Raw genomic sequence first — 22,029 nt, forward strand, 5'->3', positions numbered from 1 at the left:
GAGAAAGAGGATTCCTCCACCATGTGAGGACAGAACAGGCCATCTGCAAACCAGGAAGTGAGCCCTCACCAGATGCTGGACCTCCAGCGCCTTGATCTTGGTCTTCCCAACCTGTAGAACTGTGAGAAATAACTGTTTGTTGTTTAAAGCTTCAGTCATGGTAATTAGTTACAACAGCCTGCGCTGACTAAGAGTTATTATTGCTGTTATATAATAAATGTGACTCAACTGTTTTTGAAGCGATTTGCATTTCTGGTAAAACATCATTATTTGTGAACCACTAACAGGTTGTCTTTCCCCACTGTCAAACAATGTAAAACATACCTTGACCTGCACATGTGTGGATTTCTGACCTTGTGACAACACCGCCCCCCAGTACACTAACTGTGGAAAACAAACAGGAGCATCTGCTGAGGGATTTCTGAGAGAACCAATGGAAACCGGCACTACATTCTCAGTCGGCTCCAAGCACGGAAAGAGAGGAACGTGCTAGGAGGGACATGTGCTAAGTAGTAAAAGGTGGAAAAAGCAAAGCACCCCCAGGCCTTACAAGAAAAAGCAGCTGTCTCCAGAGCCCACCTGCCACGTGCATTTACACAGCAGGAGGCCTCAGATCTCTTGGGCCTTTGCTCCCGCAGCTGTGACAGGCAAGACTCATAGTACGTAGTGTGACTCTCATCAGCACTAGGGGGGACCAACTCCTCCCTGTTTGCCTGGGACTTGTTTCCAGTTTGGGCGCCAGAAGTCCCCCATCCCTAATGGATAAAGAAGATGTGGTATATATACACAATGGAATATTATGCAGCCATCAAAAGGAATGAGATCTTGCCATTTGCAACGACGTGGATGGAACTGGAGGGTGTTATGCTGAGTGAAATGAGTCAATCAGAGAAAGACATGTATCATATGACCTCACTGATATGAGGAATTCTTAATCTCAGGAAACAAACTGAGGGTTGCTGGAGTGGTTGGGGGGTGGGAGGGATGGGGTGGCTGGGTGATAGACATTGGGGAGGGTAGGTGCTACGGTGAGTGCTGTGAATTGTGCAAGACTGTTGAATCACAGATCTGTACTTCTGAAACAAATAATGCAACATATGTTAAGAAAAAGGAAGAGGGGGAAGATGGCAGGAGGGGAAGAATGAAGGGGAGTAGTCAGAGGGGGAGACGAACGATGAGAGACGATGGACTCTGAAAAACAAACTGAGGGTTCTAGAGGGGAGGGGGGTGGGGGGATGGGTTAGCCTGGTGATGGGTATTAAAGAGGGCACGTTCTGCGTGGAGCACTGGGTGTTATGCACAAACAATGAATCATGGAACACTACAGCAAAAACTAATGATGTAATGTATGGTGATTAACATAACGATAAAAAATTTTAAAAAAAAGTCCCCCATCCCAGAAACCCCTTAGTCTCAGGCAAACCAGGATGGCCTGTCACCCTAAGGTCCAGCAACTTGCACAGAAGCCTCCGCAGCTCATGTCATTTATGTCGTGGGCCAGCACAGAGGGACAGCTGATGGGACCAGAGGGGCTAGAGCCTGGCTGAGTCCTGAGATTGCTCCTGGAAGGAGGAGTCCATGAGACATGTGCACGGAGGCCCAGAGAAGCAGGGCCAAGGTCAACTAGTACAGGGCAAGTGTGTGCAGGGACAGGACAGGCCCCGCGTGTCACTCCCAGCTTGTTCAAAGATTGGCATGCCTTGAAAACAATTTTCCACTTTGGATGATTATACAGGGGACAGGGAGAAAGTGACCTTCTTTGGTAAAAGTTATATATTCACCTGGCCTATTACGTTGAAGGTAAAGGAATTACTGCATATACTGACTATATGATTAAATTGGAAACGTCATTGTCTTTCATTTCCCAGTTTTCCATTTACTTTAATGAATAACTTTATCCATTTATGCCAAGAATATAGGCCTCTTACATGGTGCTAGGCTTAAAGTCCTCTAAAAATATCTTTTAAATTATTTTTTCTGATTATAAGTTGGTACAGTTCTCCCACTTTAGCTTGTTTTATTCTTTTTGTTTGTCTGTTCTTTGTTGTGTGGTTATTTGTTGTGTGAGTCTTGAGCCAGGCATCTGCTTAAGACACATATTAGGGTCTTAATTTTACATAGCCGTTTCTGTGAACAGTGGTATTGTGTTTAGCAGCATCCTGCTCTGATGGCTGACAGCAAGCACCTGCCGGCTGGCTGGTCTCAGAGGCCCTGTCGCAGCCTGAGCTTGGGGGCATGGGTTACAAAAACCCTCCAGAGGGGGAAGGCCCAGCACTCGCAAGGTTTCTTTATTTCCACGGGAGGGCACTGTCTACCGTGGAGGGGATGGGCCTGTGGTACCCCCGGAGGACTAAGGAGTCCTGCCTGGAAGTTTGGACTGACTGGCTGCCAGGTTCTGGTGTGTTCTAGGGTCATTTTAGCTCACCTGCCTCGCCCCTTATGACCGAGGCAGAGCCTCTGTGTGCTCTCGACAAGACTGAGACAGGCGCACTGGTGTCTGGTGGAGAGGAGTGGGCAAAATTACATCTAAGGGAGAGAGAGACAGCTGGATTGTGGAAGACTTCACAGACTTCATTTGGTGTGAAAACAATTAGGACTAATTGCAGACTTTGTCCAAGGGAAACAGGAGTGGGAAACAGTACTGAGTCGTTACACAGGTATTAAGCAGCCACTATATACATGATGACCTTTGGAGGCCGTGGGGTGCAGAGATGGCCCTGGAGGAGGAGCCCAGCCAGTGCAGGGTGGGGGTGCAGGCTTGTTCCCTCTGCAGCCTCCCCCCGACCCTCAGCTCAGACTCCTTGCCAACACAGAGCTTCCGGAGGGGCTTGCCAGTCCACAAGGCCAGGGGCACACACGGAGGCACCTTGGGCCATCCCTGGGCCAGGGTTTGCTGAAGATGGTTCCGGTTCTGGGGAAGACTGTTCCTAGTGACACGCTGAGTCTGCTCCTGGACCATGGCCTCCATCACTTTCTCTCTCCTCCTTCACATGCCTTCTTTGAAAATGGTATCGCATGCCTCTCCTGTGTGTGGCTCAGAGCTAGACCCTGCCACTGCCTTTCCACCGCACAAAAACTCCTCCCTGGGGGTTACGGCTGTTCTCTGCACCCCCGTTGGGGAAATGGGCCCTGGGGCATTCGTGACACCATCAGAGGGGCAGAGCAGAGGCAGGACAGAGGCTCACAGGCACCGCAGGGTGAACTGCTACTCAGCGGTGGGGCTCAGGGTGGCCTGACTGGGGCTTGAGGGAAGGCCGCTGACATGTCGCGAAGTGGCGCTCACATTGCATTTGATGTCCTACAGAGGAAACAGCACTCAGGCCTATCAAAGGAAGGGGCGCACTGGTGGAGGTCAGGGCCACACCCCCCCACCCACTGCAGCCCACCCTGTCCCAGGTTCTCGGGGCAGTAACTTTCCCCTGCACCTGTCTTTGAGCTCATGGACAGAAGACATATGAATAACAAACGGACTTTCGACCTATCTTATTGCATCAGAAAGTAAATCAACCTTGAACTGTTAGTTTTGGATTTTATACAAAGAGATTGTGCTGCCATCCCCCTCTCTCTCCAGTCTCCTGATGATGTGTGGTCTCTGTTGGTTTAAACTGTCCTGGGTAACCATTTCCTATCCCTTTTTCAATGGGATGCTCCCACATGTCTTTTGCTGAATGTCCTGTTCTCTGTTCACTTCTCAAAACACCGTCTGTTAGCGATTTGGAGTGAGTGGACACTGTTTTTCTAAAAATGATCTAATGACATGGGCTCTGTGAGAGCAACGCTCTTCTGCAGGGCACCTCTCCCCGCCACCCCCCCCCACCCCGCACCTCCGCCTGCCCCCAGGCACTGCCGGCCCTCATCCGGGGCACCCCGGCTGGCTGCTAAACCGCGCCTGCTCCTGCCTCAGCTCTGTTCCTGGAGCATCCAGGCCCCCAGTGAGTTCCGGGCAGACAGTGCAGAAAGATCTCTTTGCTCTTTTGTGTTACAGGCTGTCAACGGGCATACAACAGAAATGCGTGAACTTCCTGCGGTCTTCTAGGGACAGCCCCTCTTCAGTTCTTTCTCATAATAGGGCTCAGATAATGTGTTTAAAGCAGGGCCAGACGGGAGACAGAGCTGAGTGATGGACAATATTTTGTTGTTCCCTTTGACCAGGGAGGAGGCTTCAGTACCAGGCAGGCCTTTTAGTCCTGGCTCTGTTCCAGGGAGGTGGGCTCGGCCCCGGAAGGCCCCCCCACCCCTCCTACAGATGGTGGCCTGGTGTCTGTCCCATCAATCTTCAGACGTGCGGCAACACAGCCTGGGAGGAGGTTGAGGCTCTGGGGCCACACAGGCCACACAGAACTTAACTCGCTATCTATGGAACTCTGTCCCATTGAATTTAGGAGAGGAAGCTCCAACTTTTAGAAACCATAGGAAAAGAAAAATCAAAAAATCAATCAATCAATAAAAGAAAAATCAAAGCATGTTGATCCAGTGGCAAACTTCAGTCTGTATGCAAATCACACTGGAATACAGCAAAATGTATATTGGCATGTCATTCATGATCCATGTGTTAATGGAAATAAAATTTTAAATGCCAATTTTAGGATGGTAAGGTCGAGGAAGAGACAGGTGTTTAAAGGAAACGATGTTTTTCCTTCCGTGTTGTCCCTTGTCTGTGTCGCCAGGGTATTACTCTGGGTAATTTTATAAATGCCAACACGTGCATTGCTTTCTGGACCACTCCAGGCTTCTGGTTGGGGCAACCCAGCGCTATGGAATGAAATGGGGGCCATGGCTGTGTGGGGTTAGTGGGCAGAGGACAAGCCGTGGACCCTGGTCAGAATTCTATCTCCACCATTAGCCCGCTGTGCAAATCCCTACACAGAATTTGCTTTATAAAAGACAAAGAGAAGACAAGTTAGACAATGGGGATTCCAGATGGAATTTTCTCTTGGTCTGTATTTCATCTATTATTTTACTTGCTTCAGTATTTTTATTTCAATAGCAATAATTTTCAATTAAGAATTTCTATTCGAGGGGCACCTGGGTGGCCCTTTAAGTCTTTAAGTGTCTGCCTTCGGCTCAGGTCATGATCCCAGGGTCCTGAGATGGAGCCCCGCGTCGGGCTCTCTGCTCGGCGGGAAGCCTGCTTCTCCCTCTCCCACTCCCCTGCTTGTGTTCCCTCTCTCTCTGTGTCTCTCTCTGTGAAATAAATAAATAAAATCTTAAAAAAAAAGAATTTCTATTCGATTATTTCTTACATCTGCCTCTCCCCATCCCTGCCCCTCCCTTGCTTTCTGGTTCCTATGAATAACATGGCTAGATTTCATTTACTAGTTGGACAGGCATCTAGCAGAATGGCATTTGGAGGAAAGACTAAGAAAGGCCTTGGGGAAAGGGCTGCCCCCTGAAAGGGCAGCTGAGCATGGCACTGCCCCTCAGGAACAGGCAATCTGTGTTTACAAGGGTTCTTACCATTCCCTAAACTCAGCCCATCCGTCTCCACCTCTTGACTTGGCCAGTATACTTCTTCCAACCAGACAGCCATACTCTGATTTCTACCTGTCTGAAACCTGTCCATCCTCAGGGTTAGACTCAAAATGTGTCCTCATCCATGACTCCTTTCCTCTCCCTTGCCCACCCTCAGCTGGGAACAAGTCTCCCCTTCTCCCGTGAATGTTAATGGCACTGGGTTCCCCTTATGTCCCACCTATCGTTAATAGGACTGGCTACACGATTTCTTGGCTCCATGTGAAATGAAGGCACAGGGCCCCTTGTTCAAAACTTATTAAGACTTTACAAGATGGCTACAGCAGAGCATCATACCAAGTGCAGGGCCCTTTGAAGTGTGAGTCACACATCACTGCGCCCGATCCTCGCCCAGCTAGATGGCCAGATGATGACTGGGACACTCCAAGGGAAACTGAGGCCCACTGGACAAACATGATTGTTTAAATGCCTATTCAAATCCCCTCCTAGGGAACCTCCTTAGCTGCCCACCTTCCTGAGCCTGGCTTGTCGCCCCAGCACCTACATGCCTGGCTCTCCGCCTCTCCAGCCCTGAGCGGAGGGCGCTCTCTTGCCCCTTGTCCTTAAGTCTTGCCTTGTTGATTCCCCGGGTTGGCCACTAGGACAGGAACGGGGAAGAATCCATTGGTTATTTTCCACAATACCATCACATCTCCCTTTCTCTTTCTGTTCCCTCCTGTTGCCAGAAATTGCCAACACACGACTCTCACTGCCAGCATGCTGGTGCAAAAATGCAGTCACGCTCTTCTACCTATTCTATTTCCTTTTATTTATTTATTTGTTATTTATTTTTTTATGTATATATAAAATAAAATATTTTATTTATTCATTTGAGAGAGAGAGTGTGTGTGTGAGAGCATGAGCAGAGGGGAGGGTCAGAGGGAGAGGGAGAAGCAGACTCCCCACTGAGCAGGGAGCCCCATTCGGGGCTCAATCCCAGGACCCCGGGATCATGACCTGAGCTGAAGGCAGACCCTTAACCAACTGAGCCACCCAGGCACCCCCTACCTGTTCTATTTCTTTAAGTGGTAATATAGATACTTACCTGATGCAGGAATGGGAGTGTACTATCTCATTTAATGCTCTTAATCCTTTGAAGTACATGCTGCTATTATTATGCCTTTTACAGATAAGTAAACCAACTCAGAGAAGTTAAGCAATTTGCCCAAGATGATCAAGTTAAGGAATGCTTACTCTTAGCCACTGGGCTGTGTCGCCTCTGTACAGGCTAACTGAAGGCAAAGACCAAACTTGGTCTCTTTTCCCCATGGTACCACTTTTTGCATTCAGTCCTAGTGTGCTATTGGGGTTATTAAGAGCCCCCATTTATTGATAGTTCACCGTGTACCGCCCTAGGCTGAGAATTTGCAAATGTTCTCATTAAATCCTTAGCACATCTCTCCTAGCCGGGTTTTACTGCCCATTTTTCACAGATGAAGAAGCTAAGGCTTAGCAAGATTAAATCTCTCGCTAGGTCACATAGCTAGTAAATCGTGGCACTGGGGTCGGTCCTGACTCTAAATGCAGGGCTCCTAATCAAGGTAAGCTGCTCCCATGTCTTCTCTTTCCCATACCCTCTTCCCGCCACCCCCCTCCCCTGCAAATCTGGCCCCTCTCCGCCTTACTCAGCCTTACCTTCCTGCTATGATCCATCTTCACACTGCCTCAGCCTCCATTAGAATCAGAGTCCTGGAGGCTCAATTTTTGCTTAACCCGCTGAATGATTTGGCTGCCTGTTGCACAATCCCAGCACGAAAAGAGATAGTTGCCCATGTTACCTGCCCTAGCCGTATGATTGGCACCTTCTGTATCTCAAGTTGTGGCCTCCTAATGTCCTAACAAGAATGCCAGAAGCAATGACATTCTGTATCACCACATGACTTCTAGAGATCGGACAGTGAGTAGTGAAGACATGCTACCAGCTGAGAGCTCTGCCAGATTTAAGATGAATGGAAACTTGTTCTCCTCTTACAGGTCTTCCATGAACTAACCTCATACATTTTCCCCTCTCAATTTTCAAGAAGTCTAATCAAGGCAATCTATGGAGAAAAATGGCCTCTCTGTTTTTTGGTCTTGTGGTAACTCTTTTTGAGAGTCAGGATAAGTCCCTGGAAACCAGGAGAAATCCTCCTGTCTTATGAGTGGCAAGTGGCCTGACTCTCTGCCTACTAATTGCTGACCTGTCCTTCACCTGTGTACACAGGTGCATGCACAAGTCCACCCCCACTCAGATCTCTATGAAATTCATTTGACCCCCGATCACAGGATGATTCATCCTATTTTTTAAAAAGATTTTATTTATTTATTTGACAGAGAGAGACACAGCGAGAGAGGGAACACAAGCAGGGGGAGCAGCAGAGGGAGAGGGAGAGGCAGGCTCTCCGCCGAGCAGGGAGCCCGATGCGGGGCTCGATCCCAGGACCCTGGGATCATGACCTGAGCCCAAGGCAGATGCTCAACGACTGAGCCACCCAGGCGCCCCCATCCTATTTTTAACCACTGGTGCCAGACTTGCCTATTCAATAACATGATGAGGTGGTCTCAAAACTAAGTCACCTGAGAAGTACCTGAAGAAAGAGATGATGGAGGTCAGAGAATGGTAGCGGGATACAACTCTAAATACCTAAAGTCCAACATGTAGACCAGAGAATTGACTTAGTCTATGTAGATCCCGAGGGGAGAATCTGGGTCCATTGGTGAGGTTACAAGGTAGGTAGGCATTGACTCAATATTTCCTGATATCAAGGTTTCCTGATAACTAGAGCAATTCTGCAATAGAATGGACTACCAGCGGGGTGGAGAGATTCCTGAATCTAAATATCTTCAAGCAGACACCACACAGTGGAGGGTGCCTCTGAGTGGGAAGCTGCCTAGTGCCTCTTGGTCAGCGATCATGTATGGGAACCCGATCTGTGCTCGGCAAGAGGCAGGTGCCAGGGATACAAGATTAAAAATGACTTAGACAGTGCTGTCCTGTGAGAACCTTTCCAACTCAGGGATTATGTTCCTCGGGATTTAATGCAGGATGAGGGCAGGAACAGCTTACACTTCTCTTGTGTGTTCATAATAACCAACACAGTGCTGAAGAGCCAGACCCACTGGTGACCATCTGAGGACAAGAACTGTATCCCCCATCTGTGCATCCTTTAGCACCTCGCATACTGTAAGCGTCCAAGAAATCGCTTTGAAGTTAATGAATGTGTGTCCAGAGAATACTCAATACAAGGCAATAAATGGATCCACAGCATCTAAAATATTCACTCACTGTTGAAGGGACCCATTCCAAACCCAGATAAAGAAGTGCCCCGATTTTCCAAGGTGCAATGAGTTACTTGACTTCAGTGGCCTCACTATAACCATCTGACCTTCCAATGGTAAAGCACAGCTCTTCTGAACATCTCCATGTCCGAGAGCCCCAGAAAGCACACCATGGGGCCCGTTAGATGACCATTTCAGCTCTCATCTTCCTTCTCATCTGAAAGTACCACTCACCTTGTTTTGAAGATATCAAAAGTTGATGACAGAAACCAGCAGAAGAGATGGATGTGATTTTCTGCATTGACTCCCATTCCCCTGGAAAACATTTAACCAGAAATAATGTAATAACTTACCTCTTATTTACCTTCCAAGCCTGAAGTCAAGATTTCAACACCAGCTGAGTCATCACTTAAGTCAATAGGTCAAAGTCTCTTCTGCAAAATTGATTTCCAGATATTTTCCACCGACTGAAATTATGTGAATAAGCTAATTTATTTATTCTTTTCATTGTTAACCAAACTCAGTACATTTTTCTCTTTTTTTCACTTTTCTTCAACTATAGCACATAGCCGTGTTTTCTACTGTTAAGAATAATGATTTGTTCCCTTATAGACGATACACAGCAGTCAACTTTCTCAGCTCTCTTTGGGCACTCTATTCTTTTGGTTTGGGGTTAATAGAGAAAAAAAATGATTGGGCCAAATCCAGACTTCATTGCTGTGTGATGTGGTCAAGTTGCAGAACCTCTCTGAGCCCCTGTTTCTTCCTGTAAAGGAGGAAAGATGAGGATGGTACAGCTCCCAGGGAGTTACGATGATTAAAGCACAATGCTTTCCACAGAATAAGGAGTCACTAAACATGAGTGAGGATGCTGGCATTTCCCTGAGGAGGAGCTATTCCAGCCTCAGAAAGGCCAATCTCCCCATCCTTTCTTTAACCCTACAGTGGTTCACCCTGTCTTTTGTGAGACAGGATCTTTGCATGGGTGTCAAGGCCACAGTGAACAGTAAGAATAGTAGGAAGTTTTCCTTCAAACAAAAGAGAATGGAAAGTTCTCCATAGTTTCTTTTGTGATAATGAAAAGCTTATTGCAAGGATCACTGTGTGCTTGAGGTGGATTTCACGCATAGCATCACCAGCCCGAAGGATATAAGAACTTTACCTGAAAGAGTAGAAAGATGTGATGAAGTGCAAACTTTTCTTTCTGTCCTGGGTTTAGATACAGCCTCTTCCCCAGGGCTGGGACTAAAGTGTAACGCAGGCTAGGCCTAGGGCATAAAATTTAAGGAGCTATAACCCTGAGGATGAGCACCTCCTTAAATTGTGCACCTTCACCCTCTCCCTTGCCCCACCCTAATCCAGGCCCTACTCCTCCCCCCATTGATACCCTCAAATGCAGTTTCTTTTCGGGATTTAGATCTGCAGAACCTGGTCATGGTTATGAGGGCAGGATTGGGGGGAGCTTGTAGAACCCTCTCTCTACCAAAAGAAAGGGAATAATTAATCATCACTGGTCACTGTGATTTAATAATTTAATTATTTTAATGATTTTTTCCCACATCTCCCAATTTTGGTGTGTTGGCACTGAGTACAAAGGGCTTTTCCAAATTACTCCTAGAGCAACTGTGCTAAGTTACCTTCACAAAAAACCTGATGCGTCCTTGGACAGGAGTAATTTGCATTCCATTGACTGATGTTATACATTGAAGAAATAAATTCCGGTCTGTCTCCACAAGACAAACGTTATGATAATTTTGTATAATAATTTGTAGTTCTTGGCTGATCAGACATTGCTGGGCCACATGAGTCCAGGTGAGCTCCTTTAGAGCAGATGGTGTCTTCTTGTCACTCTGCGTCCAGGCACCTGACATCACAGGTAGTGGGTGTTCAATAAACATTTGTTCAATGCCCATATGAATGAAGAAACACCAGGCTTATCAGAAATTAATGCTCGGCCCCTCAGAGCTAGGCCCTTTAAGTACCAAAAAGGGCAGAGCCAGAAATCCAGCCCAGCGATTAACGCACCAACCACTGTGACTTCCTCCCTGCGAAAACCAATTGTCCCTCTGGCTTCTGCTGACGTCCACTTGTCATGTTCTGTTTTGTGCGAGGCTGGGTTTCCAGCTTTCACCTCTGTTCTCAAAGTGTGACTTGGTATTGCAGCCCCTTCCAGCTCTATCCTTCCCCTCTGAGACCCGGGTCTGCCTGCAGGGCCCCCGACACAACCGACCCCCAGCAGCTCCGACCCCAGCTTGCCACGATCCTTCTCGTCTTGGCTTCTGATTGGTAATTATAAACACAGACTCAGCCTCGGAAGAGTTGAAATGCCTCGCCGCCCTGGGGGAGAGCCCTACTTTCGACTTCAGAGGACCTGGTGCCATCCTCAGCCGCCATCTTGAGAACCCCGCCACCAGCCACACGGGGGCTCCAGCCAGCAAGCTCTGCCCAGCGCCCTGCTGCCATGTCCTGCAGGTTGTTGACCCTCTTCTGGCCCTCAGGCCCTTGGGCCTGGTCTCCTCAACCAGCTTGAACAGACCTCTGATAGCCTGAATACGCTCAGACATTAATGTCAATGGAAATTATTGTTTTAGTACAGTGATGTGGGCCTCAGAGATTAATGCACAGAAAAGTAATTAAAATAATGAGACTAATGGGCGCCTGGGTGGCTCAGTTGGTTAAGCGGCTGCCTTCGGCTCAGGTCATGATCCTGGAGTCCCGGAATCGAGTTCCGCATGGGGCTCCCTGCTCGGCAGGGAGTCTGCTTCTCCCTCTGACCCTCTTCCCTCTCGTGCTCTCTATCTCTCATTCTCTCTCTCAAATAAATAAATCAAATAAATAAATAAAATCTTCAAAAAAACTAAAAAATAAAATAAAATAAAATAATGAGACTAATAAGCAGAAAATGGAGTAAATACCTATCTCCTGCTGGCATGCAAAGAAGTTGGAGCCAGGTAGATGAAACTAACCCAAGATCACTTATAAGTGCATGCATTCAGCATGTGAAAATCTTCCCCAGTTTGAAATTGGTGCCATGAGGCACAGTGAGTACCCGTAGCCTCCCTTGGACACCCTTTGCTACAAGTATCTTGGAAAACATACCAAAATATCATCTATTTTCTTCTTCATTGTCAGTAGGTAAATGGCAACATTTTTACCTAAGGAAACTGAAAAAAAAAATTTAAGGGACCATTTTATTCAGCTTGACTCTACAGGTATTTCAGTTTGTGAGTATTAGACATATGGAGAAGTTGAGATATAACCAAAGATACTCATAAAATACATTTAAAAAGAGTTCTGATGATTTTCCCATATCTGATTCCCACAAAAGTCAGCGTGGAAACAGTAGCAGAGGAAAAGAGACAATACCCAATGTGACCTACACCAGCTGAATGGTAGAGACATAAATCCGCACATTCTTTCTGATCACAGTTAGTGATTTGGCCAGAAAAACCTAGAGCTTTAAAAATGTCTAAATTATTTGAATTGATGATTCCTCTAGTAAGAATCTATCCTGCAAAAAGAACTAGATAGCCAAAGATTCCTAAATACAAAAGTTCATTGCAGCTCATACATGATAATGATCATCTGAGAACAAACTAAATGCTCAACAATGAGCAAGTTGTTACATACATCATGACATACACGAGAGAATCATAGGCAGTCATTACATTTTCTAAGTCAGTTTAATGACATGGGAATATATTCAAGTTACAATGTTAATGAAAGAAAGAAGACAAAGTTGTATGTGCCATATGATTTAAATTATATACAAAACAATTCTTTGCATAGAAAAAAAAGACAAGATGGAAAAAAAGACTATATAACAGACCATTGACACCATTAAAAAAGAAGGAAAGAAAAAGAGACATGGGCACTGTTGACTTCTGGATGCTGAGACTGTGGATGAGTGCTGTTTATATCTGATAGGGTGACAGGTGAGGTATCAATTACTCTTTACTACAGGCTTTGTGTTTCTAGCATCAGTGAAACAAAACAATACCTCATGCTTTAGAAACTGTCACCCATGGAAGATCTAAGAACAGAGATACCAAAAGAAAAATGATCAGAAAGAATGATCAAAGGGAACTTCTTTCTCCCCCCTCCCCACCCTCAGGTTGGGGTGGCAGCAGAACCACCCCCAGACCAGTGTGGGGAGTCCCAAAGCAGAGGAGAGGTGAATCTCACTTCAGGGGTGGGGGGCAGGGGAGGGGTGCATGGGTAGCATGGGGAGACATCACGTCACGGGGAGAAGTCTCCTGCGTGGCGGGATAGCACCAGAGCGTGGTGGTGGGGCCATGATTCCAGTGTCTGGGCAGATGGGCTTGAATGCAGCTTCATGAAGCCCCCCATGCTAGGGTTGGGCACAAGAGCCAAATTTTCCCAAGGTTAAAGAAGGGAGTGGTACTTCACTGAGAAAAGGCCCTTTTTGGTATAGAAAGGGTCCCAGGGCTGAGACAAAGGGGCCCCTGGTCAGAGGATGCAGGAGGGATGTCTTACTATGGACTAAATGGGGGCAAGTGGGACATTAGCTTGTGTGGGGGGGCATGTCAGGTGGATGTACCTGAGCACCAGCAGAGATGGTTACCTGGCAGAAGGGGCCAGCAAAAACCCCAGCTGCACAGGCAGAGGTGGACGCCTCTCTCTGCCCCACTAAATACACTAACGTGGTATTTGCCTAAGTCTCCCCCTCCCCACTCAGGCTTCCTTCTAACCCTAGGGGGCAGAAGAAGCATAAGGGGTCAACCTAAATGGGACTGGATTGCTGCCAAGCATCTGGGAGATAAGGTTACCTATAAGTGACTAGGTTAAATTTCACAAAAGACGGCTCAGACTCAGAAATTCAAGTGTGTGTGGAAAATAAAGTTGTATTGTATACACCTGAGCTTATGACCTATGAAGTATGTACTCCTTGCATATATTTTCATGACTTTCAAATTTTTAGTAATGACCATATTTTATATCTTAAAAGATTACTTAAAAGAAAAGCATTGCATCCACACAAAGTTGCATAAGGTGGATGGAAAGTCACCCTTGGTCCTGAAGATCATCCTGCTACATGACCAGAACTTGTGTGTCCCGAAGAGCCAGGACCTCACTCTCAGAGAGAACCTGGAGCCGCAACCACAGCTTCTGAGCCTCTGTCATTAAGATTCCATATGACCATAGGAGTACCTGGAAGTAAATACGAAAACAGTCCTTACATCTACCTCCTTGGCCTCATCACACTTCCCCCTTGCTTACCTTTCAGCTCCCAGCAAATCAATGGGATTACGCCCGTTTGTAGAAAGTTTCTCTCTTTTTTCAAGATGAAATATTATTCTCAATATCAGAGAACAGGACAAATCCATCTACGCGTAATGGTGACCTCTAAATATTTGAAGAACAGGTGGGACTTCATGTTAGGGCTTCTCTGCTCCAGGCTAAACCAAGCCAGGTCCTTCTGTGATTTTTTCCAAGCCTCTCACTCTCCTGCCCACACTCCTGTAGGCCACACTGGGGATTGTCAAGGGCCACTTACCAGCAATGCCTGGAACCAACACTCTGGCCATGTGCTCTGGCCATAAAGACTCACTCTAATTCTGCTAAGGCTTCGAAGGGCATTACAGAGGCATCTGTGTTCTTAGCCACCCCCAAAGCAACTTAGCCTGCAGGGAAGGACTCGAACCCAGAGCTTTGCCAAGGGAGTGGCTGTTAGACCAGGGCCCCCGTCTGCTGCACTGGGGGGGGGGGGGCACTGATCACACCCAGGTTGGTGCCCATCTGCGCAGGGCCCTGGCAGCGTGGTCTGAGGGATCAAAGCTGCCCACCCCACCCTGCCTCGGGAAACTCCTCCTCTCAACCCTGTTCCACACTTCAGGCAGAAATCACTCCCTCCCTTCCTTCTTTTCTCCAAGGCTCTCACCCAAGATCACAGCGTCTCCTGTAGCTCTTCCGGCTCACTCTAGACCATCTGTATCTTTGCTACATCTGCGGGCCTCGTTTTCCCTCCAGGAGGAGATCATTCTTTCTTTCTTTTTTCAATTTTTTTTTCATTATATTCAGTTAGCCAACATATAGTACATTGTAAGTTTTTGTTGTAGTGTCCAGCAATTCATCCGTTGCGTATAACACCCAGTGCTCATTCTTTCTGACACTAGAGGATTTTATCAAATTGCTGCCGATCCCCACTTTCCCCTCGCAGACCCCATGGCAGGCCCTGATCCCAGCAAGGGACACTCCACGAGCATGACAGGGCTGGCTGTGCCGGCCCCTCCTCACCTTGGTGCACAGCTCACCCCCTCCATGTTCCAAGCCGACTTTGGAGCACCTCTCTACCCCCCCACCGCCTGCCCCCAGCAGCATTGACTTTGGCAGATTTCTGGGGGACCAGTGATGTCCTAACCTGTTTGCTTTTCCAGAGCTGATGTTCGCAGGGGTTTACTTAGAACCAGAACAGAAATCATCCCACGTCCTTATGCAACTCCTCCAGCAGGCTCCGTCAGATAAATAAAGCCCTCGGCCCTCCACCGGCCTACTTTTTGGAGCAGAGCACCTGGGTTGGTTCCTGAAGCTTCCAGCCATCCACCCAGCTGCTAGGGCCTCTCTGGAGCAGCCATGAGGTCCCTCGCCCTGCTCCTTTGCCTCGCTCAGCTCTGGGGCTGCCGTTCTGTCCCAGTGGGGCCAACTCTGGCTTATGACGAACCGAACTGTGATGACCCAGAAACAGAGCAAGCAGCCCTGGCGGCCGTGGACTACATCAATAGCCACGTGCTTCGAGGCTACAAGCACACCTTGAACCAGATTGACAAAGTCAAAGTGTGGCTTCAGGTAAGTGACCCTGCTGTGTCTGAGCCCAGAGAAGCTGTGTGCAGAGCTCCGCTGGGTGCCTCAAAGATCACACCTCCTAGCAGGAGGAACCTGCAGAGGGGAAAACTCTCTGGTTTCTTCACAGGAGCAAGGGAGGGAGCGGGGATGGGGGGGTGGGGGGTGGCGGGGAACAAAGAGGAGACATTCTGGGTTGTAGTCGTGGGTCTCAGGAGGGTGCTGGACGGGGGGTGAGGAGGTGTGTGAGACAATAAAAGTCCTCAAATGATATTTTGAACAACTACAAGGATTTACCAAGCTCCCCTATCTCTGCCTTCACTGTTACTCCTTCCCAACTGTACTAGTGTTTCGTCAGAGGGAGGCTCGCTCTGCCCCCTCATCCCCAGAAGGGGGCAGTAGAGAGCAGCAACTTCGCATCCAGGCATCTACAAGCCCAAAGACAAAAGCCAAGGACAACTTTTCCTTTAGGAAGGAAAAGAAAATGGGGAAGGAAGGAAATTTGATGATGAGAGGGAAGGCGGAAAGAAGTAGAAGAAGCGGTGGAAAAGACAAAGAAGAAACACTAAAATATTATCCTGTGCCACCCTACTTTGCCACTTGATTGAAAAAAAAAAAAAACCAAAGCTGATTTTTACAAGGCATCCCTTGAAGGGTGAAATTTTAAAAATTAGGTATCAATGCTCATTTTTAGCTTCCAAATAGAGCTCAGAGTGATGACTGTGGTTCCATCGACCTACCCAAGCCCGTGGCCCTTTCTTCTTTGCAAACACCATCTAAGAGTTTGCCCAGCCAACAGGAGAAGACCTGAGAAGCCCTAACCATCGTCCTGTCCACAGGCCAGGGCAGAGCTGGGGGGAGGTGCCGACTAACAGGAATGACTTTTCCCTCACCTCTCCAACAGGGCTAACTTCAAGCCCAGTGGGGGCTCACACTTTGGTCCGCTCAACGGGATCAGTGGAATAGGCTGCTCACTGCTTCATTCTGTGTCTCCACAGCAGCCAGGGGGACAGGTGTTTGAGCTTGAAATAGACACGCTGGAAACCACCTGCCATGTACTGGACCCCACCCCCCTGGCCAACTGCACCGTGAGGCAGCTGGTGGAGCATGTGAGTGCCCCTCCCAGGGTGACTGCAGGTGGTGCCCCAGCCAGTTCCCCGGTGGTTCTGCAAAGTGCAGGCCCATTTTACCCAGCTTCCCAGCCTCTCTTCATGGCTAGCCAGCGTGCAGTTGCTAAAATGACCATTTGATGCTGCCTGCCCTGGGACGGATTTTGACAACAGTTCAACTTCCTTGTAGCCCTTTCTGAAACCAGAGAGCATTATGTTACGGTATCACTCAGTCAAGGTGATTTCATGAGGCTCATCTGTGACATCATGTCTGAGGGACCACCCCACCCCCCACCCCCGGACTCCCAGTGAGAAATGAAAGGCCAGCCCCCCTCCCCAGCCCTCACTGTGGGTTTATTTCTCCAGGCTGTGGAAGGGGACTGTGATTTCCGGCTGCTGAAACAGGATGGCCAGTTTTCCGTGGTGTTTTCCAAATGCGATTCCAGTCCAGGTAGAGATGATAATGTTTATTCTTATTTTTACCTTGTGGAGAGAGTGAGGAAGGGACCTGAATTGCTTTCAGTGTAAGCAGTTTTAGCCACTTGGTTGGTGAGGAAAAGAAGGAGCCCAATTTCCTGGGATCTGGAATTGTGAAACTTTGTTTAAGGAGCTGTTGTCCTTGGAGATGAAAATTCCCCTTGACGAGAGGGGCTCCTGCAGAAACGTCCAGCAGGACAGGAGCCACCTGAAGGCTTAGTAAGAAGCAGAGAAAGCAGCTGACGCCATTTGGAGCATGTCCTAGGCCTTTCAAAATAAGCTAGAGCCGGGGCGAATGCCCTGGAGAATTCCAACCCATACTGGTTTCTTCTCGCTGCGTAGACTCAGCGGAGGACGTGCGCAAGGTGTGCCCAGACTGCCCCCTGCTGGCCCCGCTTAACGACACCAAGGTAGTGCACGCCGTGGACGTTGCGCTGACCGCCTTCAACGCTCAGAGTAATGGCTCTTATTTTCAGCTGGTGGAAGTCTCTCGGGCTCAGCTTGTGGTAAGACTGAGACCTTTGGACAGGACTTTGGGCAGTTTGGCGGCAGTGCGGGAATGTAGGTGGTAAAACAGCGGTGAGGGACGGAGCAGGGGCAGGGGCAGCGACAGGAAGGCAAGGCGGGTGGTAGGAGAAAAGGGAAAGATGGGGTCCTTAGGAGTATGAGCGGTATGAGGACACCGAGTGTCACGAGGATCCAGAGAGGACCCTCAGCACCTCACCCATGGGGAGTCACCCTAACATAAAACAGCCAGCCGCTGCCTGTCCCAGGTTCCTCAGCTCTGGTTACCACCAGGGCTCGCTGGGCAGCAGGTGCGAGTTCCGGCATTATCCAGAAGCGCGCGCTGTCAATTCACGGGTTTGCACGTGCTTGTCACCCATCACCACTGGTCGTCCGCACTCTCATAACTGATACTTACAAAGGTGTGAGCCTACTTACACAGACAGGCATATAGGTGGCAGGATCCTAAAGTGCCTTTTGAATCACTGAAACAAAAATTTAATTGTATAGTGGAGCATTGAGCACATTTGATTGCAACAGAATTCTAATATTTAAGAAAACTGGTCTTCTGGATACCAGCCATGGCATACTTGGAAATGCATTCTCCGTATAGGTGGTGATTCTGATGAACCAGAACATGTGATTCTCAGAAACCCCCACCCCAGACAATACCACCAAATAACAGATATTTTATTGTTGCAAGCATCCAAATGCTACAAGAAAGAAAAGCACAAGTGTCTTCTCTACTTTTCTTTAGATTTGTCATTGGATCCTGCTCTCTATGATAGGATAGGTGGGAGAGGTGTTAATCTCTTCACTTTCCCACCCCATCTTGGAGTAAGCTGAACCTTAGGGCTCCAAGTGCAGCTCTAAGAGGGAAGGCCGTGAATCACTATATTGTACACCTGAAACTAACATTATGCTGTATGTTAAATAACTGGAATTTTAAAACAATTTTTTTAAAAAGAGGAAAAGCCAGGGGAGGGGAGGGCCCTGGGCTCCCACTCAGGTCAGTTAAGGTGGGCACTCTGAAAACTCGTCTCTGCCCTGAATGATGGGCAGTGGGTACCTTTACCTCCTTCAGCTCTGTATACAAGCCCTTCAGAGCACAGAGCCCCAATAACTGACCTGTGGTGGCCACCGGGGGCCATATTTGCTGGCCACTCAGTGTGTTCTTGGCGAGTGTGCAACCCCAGTGCCCTTGCTCCTCCCCTCCAGCCTCTCCTTCCCTGCCTTTTCGGGTGAAGTTGTGTTGCCTCCTAAGCATTTTCCTTTATCCTCCGCAGCCTCTTCCACCTTCTACGTATGTGGAGTTTGCCGTGGCTGCCACGGACTGCGCTGCTCAAGAGGCCACCGATCCCGCCCAGTGCAACCTGCTGGCAGAGAAGGTGAGCGGGCCACGCCGTGCGGACGGCAAAACCGGTGGTAGAACAGAGCGTCCTCACATCGAGTTAGTATCTTGGGGCCTCAGAGAGAACACTGAAAAATACCCACTCCCCATGGGGCTGGGTTATGCCAGACCTTCCTCCACGGTGTCACCTCCCCACTGAAGAGCTGTCACCAAGTCATCGCCTCACTGAAGGCCCCTGGGGTTCGGAGAAAGACAGGGGCTGTTTCCTAACTGGGCCAAGTCACACCCGGCTTCTAGGAGTGCATTGTAGATTTTCTGGATACGCCACTAAGACGAAATCTTTGAAGTCCTTGATGCCGTAATGTCCACTTCTAGGAATCTAGCCTAAAGAGATCATCAGAGATGCTTGACAGAAATATATCTAATGAGATGATTGATCATGGATTCAAAATGGCCCAAAAGAGACCCGAATGTCCAACAGGAGGGCATCATTGAATACAATATGGTACATCAATAAATAGAAAATTATACAGACCCTAAAAATTAGGTTTTGAAAGAATAATGAGTGATATAAGAAAATGTTATCATATTATAGTGAGTGAAAAACACAGGGTACGAAATGGTATAGTCACAATGATCCCAATTTTTAAATGATTTTTAATATGTTTAAAAATAAAAAAGAAATACATGTATGTTGACAGAAGTTTTCCTGGGTCCACCACAATTTCTGGGATGATGGGTGATCTCTCTCTTTTTTTTTTGAAGATTTATTTATTTATTTATTTGAGAGAGAGAGAGAGAGAGAGAGAGAGAGAGCATGAGCAGGAGGGGCAGTGGGGAGGGAAAGGGAGAATCTCAAGCAGACTCTGCACTGAGCATGGAGCCCAATGAGGGGCTCTGTCCCATGACCCTGAGATCACAACCTGAGCTGAAACCACGAGTCGGACACTTAACCGACTGCGCCACCCAGGCGCCCCTTATGGGTGATCTCTTACAATCTCAAAGCATACCTGGATTTTCTGCCTTCTATTTAGAATTACATATTGTATATCTTCTATAAGCAGAAATAGAAACTTTTAGGGGAAAAATTTTTTTAAGGAGTTAAGAATTGAAGGTTTTTTCCCCTTCAACCTGGAGGATCAGTGAAACTGGGGGAGAAAATCCACTTCTTTAAACCAGTTCGAATAACTCTTCTCTTTCTGCGTGCAGCAATATGGCTTCTGTAAGGCTACACTCACTGAGAAGGTTGGTGGGGAAGATGTGGCCGTGACCTGCACCGTGTTCCAACCACAGGTAAGGGCATCGTGGGTATACTGGCCCTCATCCTCAGAATGCAATGATCCTTTAACATATATGCAGTGTTAGTAATGGCAGGGCATTTGGGCCCTGTCCTTCTGAGCCTCACAATCTTAAATAGCTCTGGGTATATGGAATCGTCAACAAATGAAAGGATACTTCCACCGTGTCTTCCCCTCCAGCAAACTAGTGCCTGCAGGAGAGGGCCAGTGCTCGTGTGAGGTTGACAAATCCATCTTTCCATTCGCAGGGGGTGGGGGGTGGTACTCTGAGTTGCGCAGGTGGCCAGATCTGCCCGGCTGCCCACCGTGGCTGCAGGTGTAGGTGAGAAGCAGGTGGCACTGCTGGTAGAAGCTATAAAGCGGGGGTGCTTTTGCTCGTGGGATATATGTATAAGTCCACCGAGCCCAAGACAATTGGTGAGAAAGGGGCTACCACAGGTCAGTTATCCCTCCCTTCTGGCTCTGATGACAATCCTTTGCACCTAGGTAGTCCTTTTTGGTCAGATTCCTTGCCAATAAAAATTATTACTGGGAGAGAATTGGGTGGGTTTCACTCAGAAGCATGAGTGGCCTTGCTTGTGAGCAGAGAGGTGGCTAACCTGGACATGGTCCTCTCTCCAGTCTTTGCTCCCGCAGCCCCAGCCAGATGGCCCCGATGCAGTGGCCCTCGCCCCCGTGGCAGACCCAGTGGCGCCTGCGCCTTCCCCAGCTGACCTGCCGGCAGCCGCCCTGGTGGTGGGACCCATGGTGGTGGCAGTTCCCGAGGCGCTTCTGCCAGGGCACCGCACACACTACGACCTGCGCCATGCCTTCATGGGGGTGGGCTCCGTGGAGTCTGCCTCAGGAGAAACATTCCATGTGGGGAAAGCCCCCAAGGTGGTGCAGCCTGGTATTGTTGCTGGTCCTGGTCCAGTGGTCCGTCCTTGCCCAGGGAGAATCAGATACTTCAAGGTGTAGATGTAGGTCAGAGATGAGAAGGTTTGGCCCAGGAACGTAGATAGCCACCATTTTCTCCAAGTCTGGGTATGGGAGGGGGTCTTGTTTGCTATCAAAGCAGGTGCTATACACGTCTAGATTAATATCAAGTCTTCAATCCCAACTTCCCTTCATTCCTCAGGGGATGGAAGCAGAGGGGCAATGTTAGGTCTCATGGAAGGTATAAGGCTGGCAACTTGATGGTCATTGTTTTGATGCTAAGTCACCACCATCGTGTTCTCGGCCTTCTTTGACCTCACAAAAACAACTGGAACCGGGACTTTGAGAGGTGCTCTTGCCAACCTCATATTTTCTTCTTAATAAAAGCGACTGAAGGACCTTCCTTAGTAAAGAAGGTTCTAAGCTGAAATGTGGTTATGATTATTGCTCATTCCCTCCAAGCTCACATGTGACCTACCTTCAAAATAACCAAATCACAAATGTCCCTAGGCAAAACCTAAGTGAAAATAGAAATAAAACGGAACAAAAATCAGCAGTATTACTATACGCAGGGAAAAAAATGAGACCAGGACCTGCTCACAAGCCATAGAATGAGCCCATTTCCTTATGAGAAAATCATTCTTTTCATTTCATGAGGGTCAAAAAATACCGTTAAAGGAGGACACAGTGCCTGAACTTTGTACAAACCAACCATTGGTTTTCCCCAATATCCAGGTAAGGGGGGATTAAAATTGGTAATTAACACAGGAGCCTCACTTTAATTATACCTCTTCATTATTTATGT

The 22,029-nt window shown here is 48.1% G+C and overlaps 1 protein-coding gene across 2 annotated transcripts; it reads left to right on the forward strand.

Annotated features, from left to right (window-relative positions):
- The first annotated feature begins 15,138 nt into the window (after positions 1–15,138).
- On the forward strand, positions 15,139–21,654 carry AHSG (alpha 2-HS glycoprotein). 2 transcript variants are annotated; one of them, XM_027585673.1, is made up of 7 exons: positions 15,139–15,576; positions 16,569–16,679; positions 17,046–17,130; positions 17,499–17,662; positions 18,947–19,048; positions 20,221–20,304; positions 20,931–21,654. In XM_027585673.1, the coding sequence occupies exons 1-7, from the start codon at positions 15,364–15,366 to the stop codon at positions 21,264–21,266; spliced, it is 1,095 nt and encodes a 364-aa protein (XP_027441474.1). In that variant the 5' UTR covers positions 15,139–15,363; the 3' UTR covers positions 21,267–21,654. The 2 variants fall into 2 exon arrangements, with proteins under 2 accessions (XP_027441474.1, XP_027441475.1); XM_027585674.2 differs by having other exon boundaries at positions 15,213–15,576; positions 16,572–16,679.
- The last annotated feature ends 375 nt before the right edge of the window (positions 21,655–22,029 follow it).

This window comes from Zalophus californianus, chromosome 1 (assembly GCF_009762305.2).
Source record: "Zalophus californianus isolate mZalCal1 chromosome 1, mZalCal1.pri.v2, whole genome shotgun sequence".
NCBI classification, from domain to species: Eukaryota; Metazoa; Chordata; class Mammalia; order Carnivora; family Otariidae; genus Zalophus; species Zalophus californianus.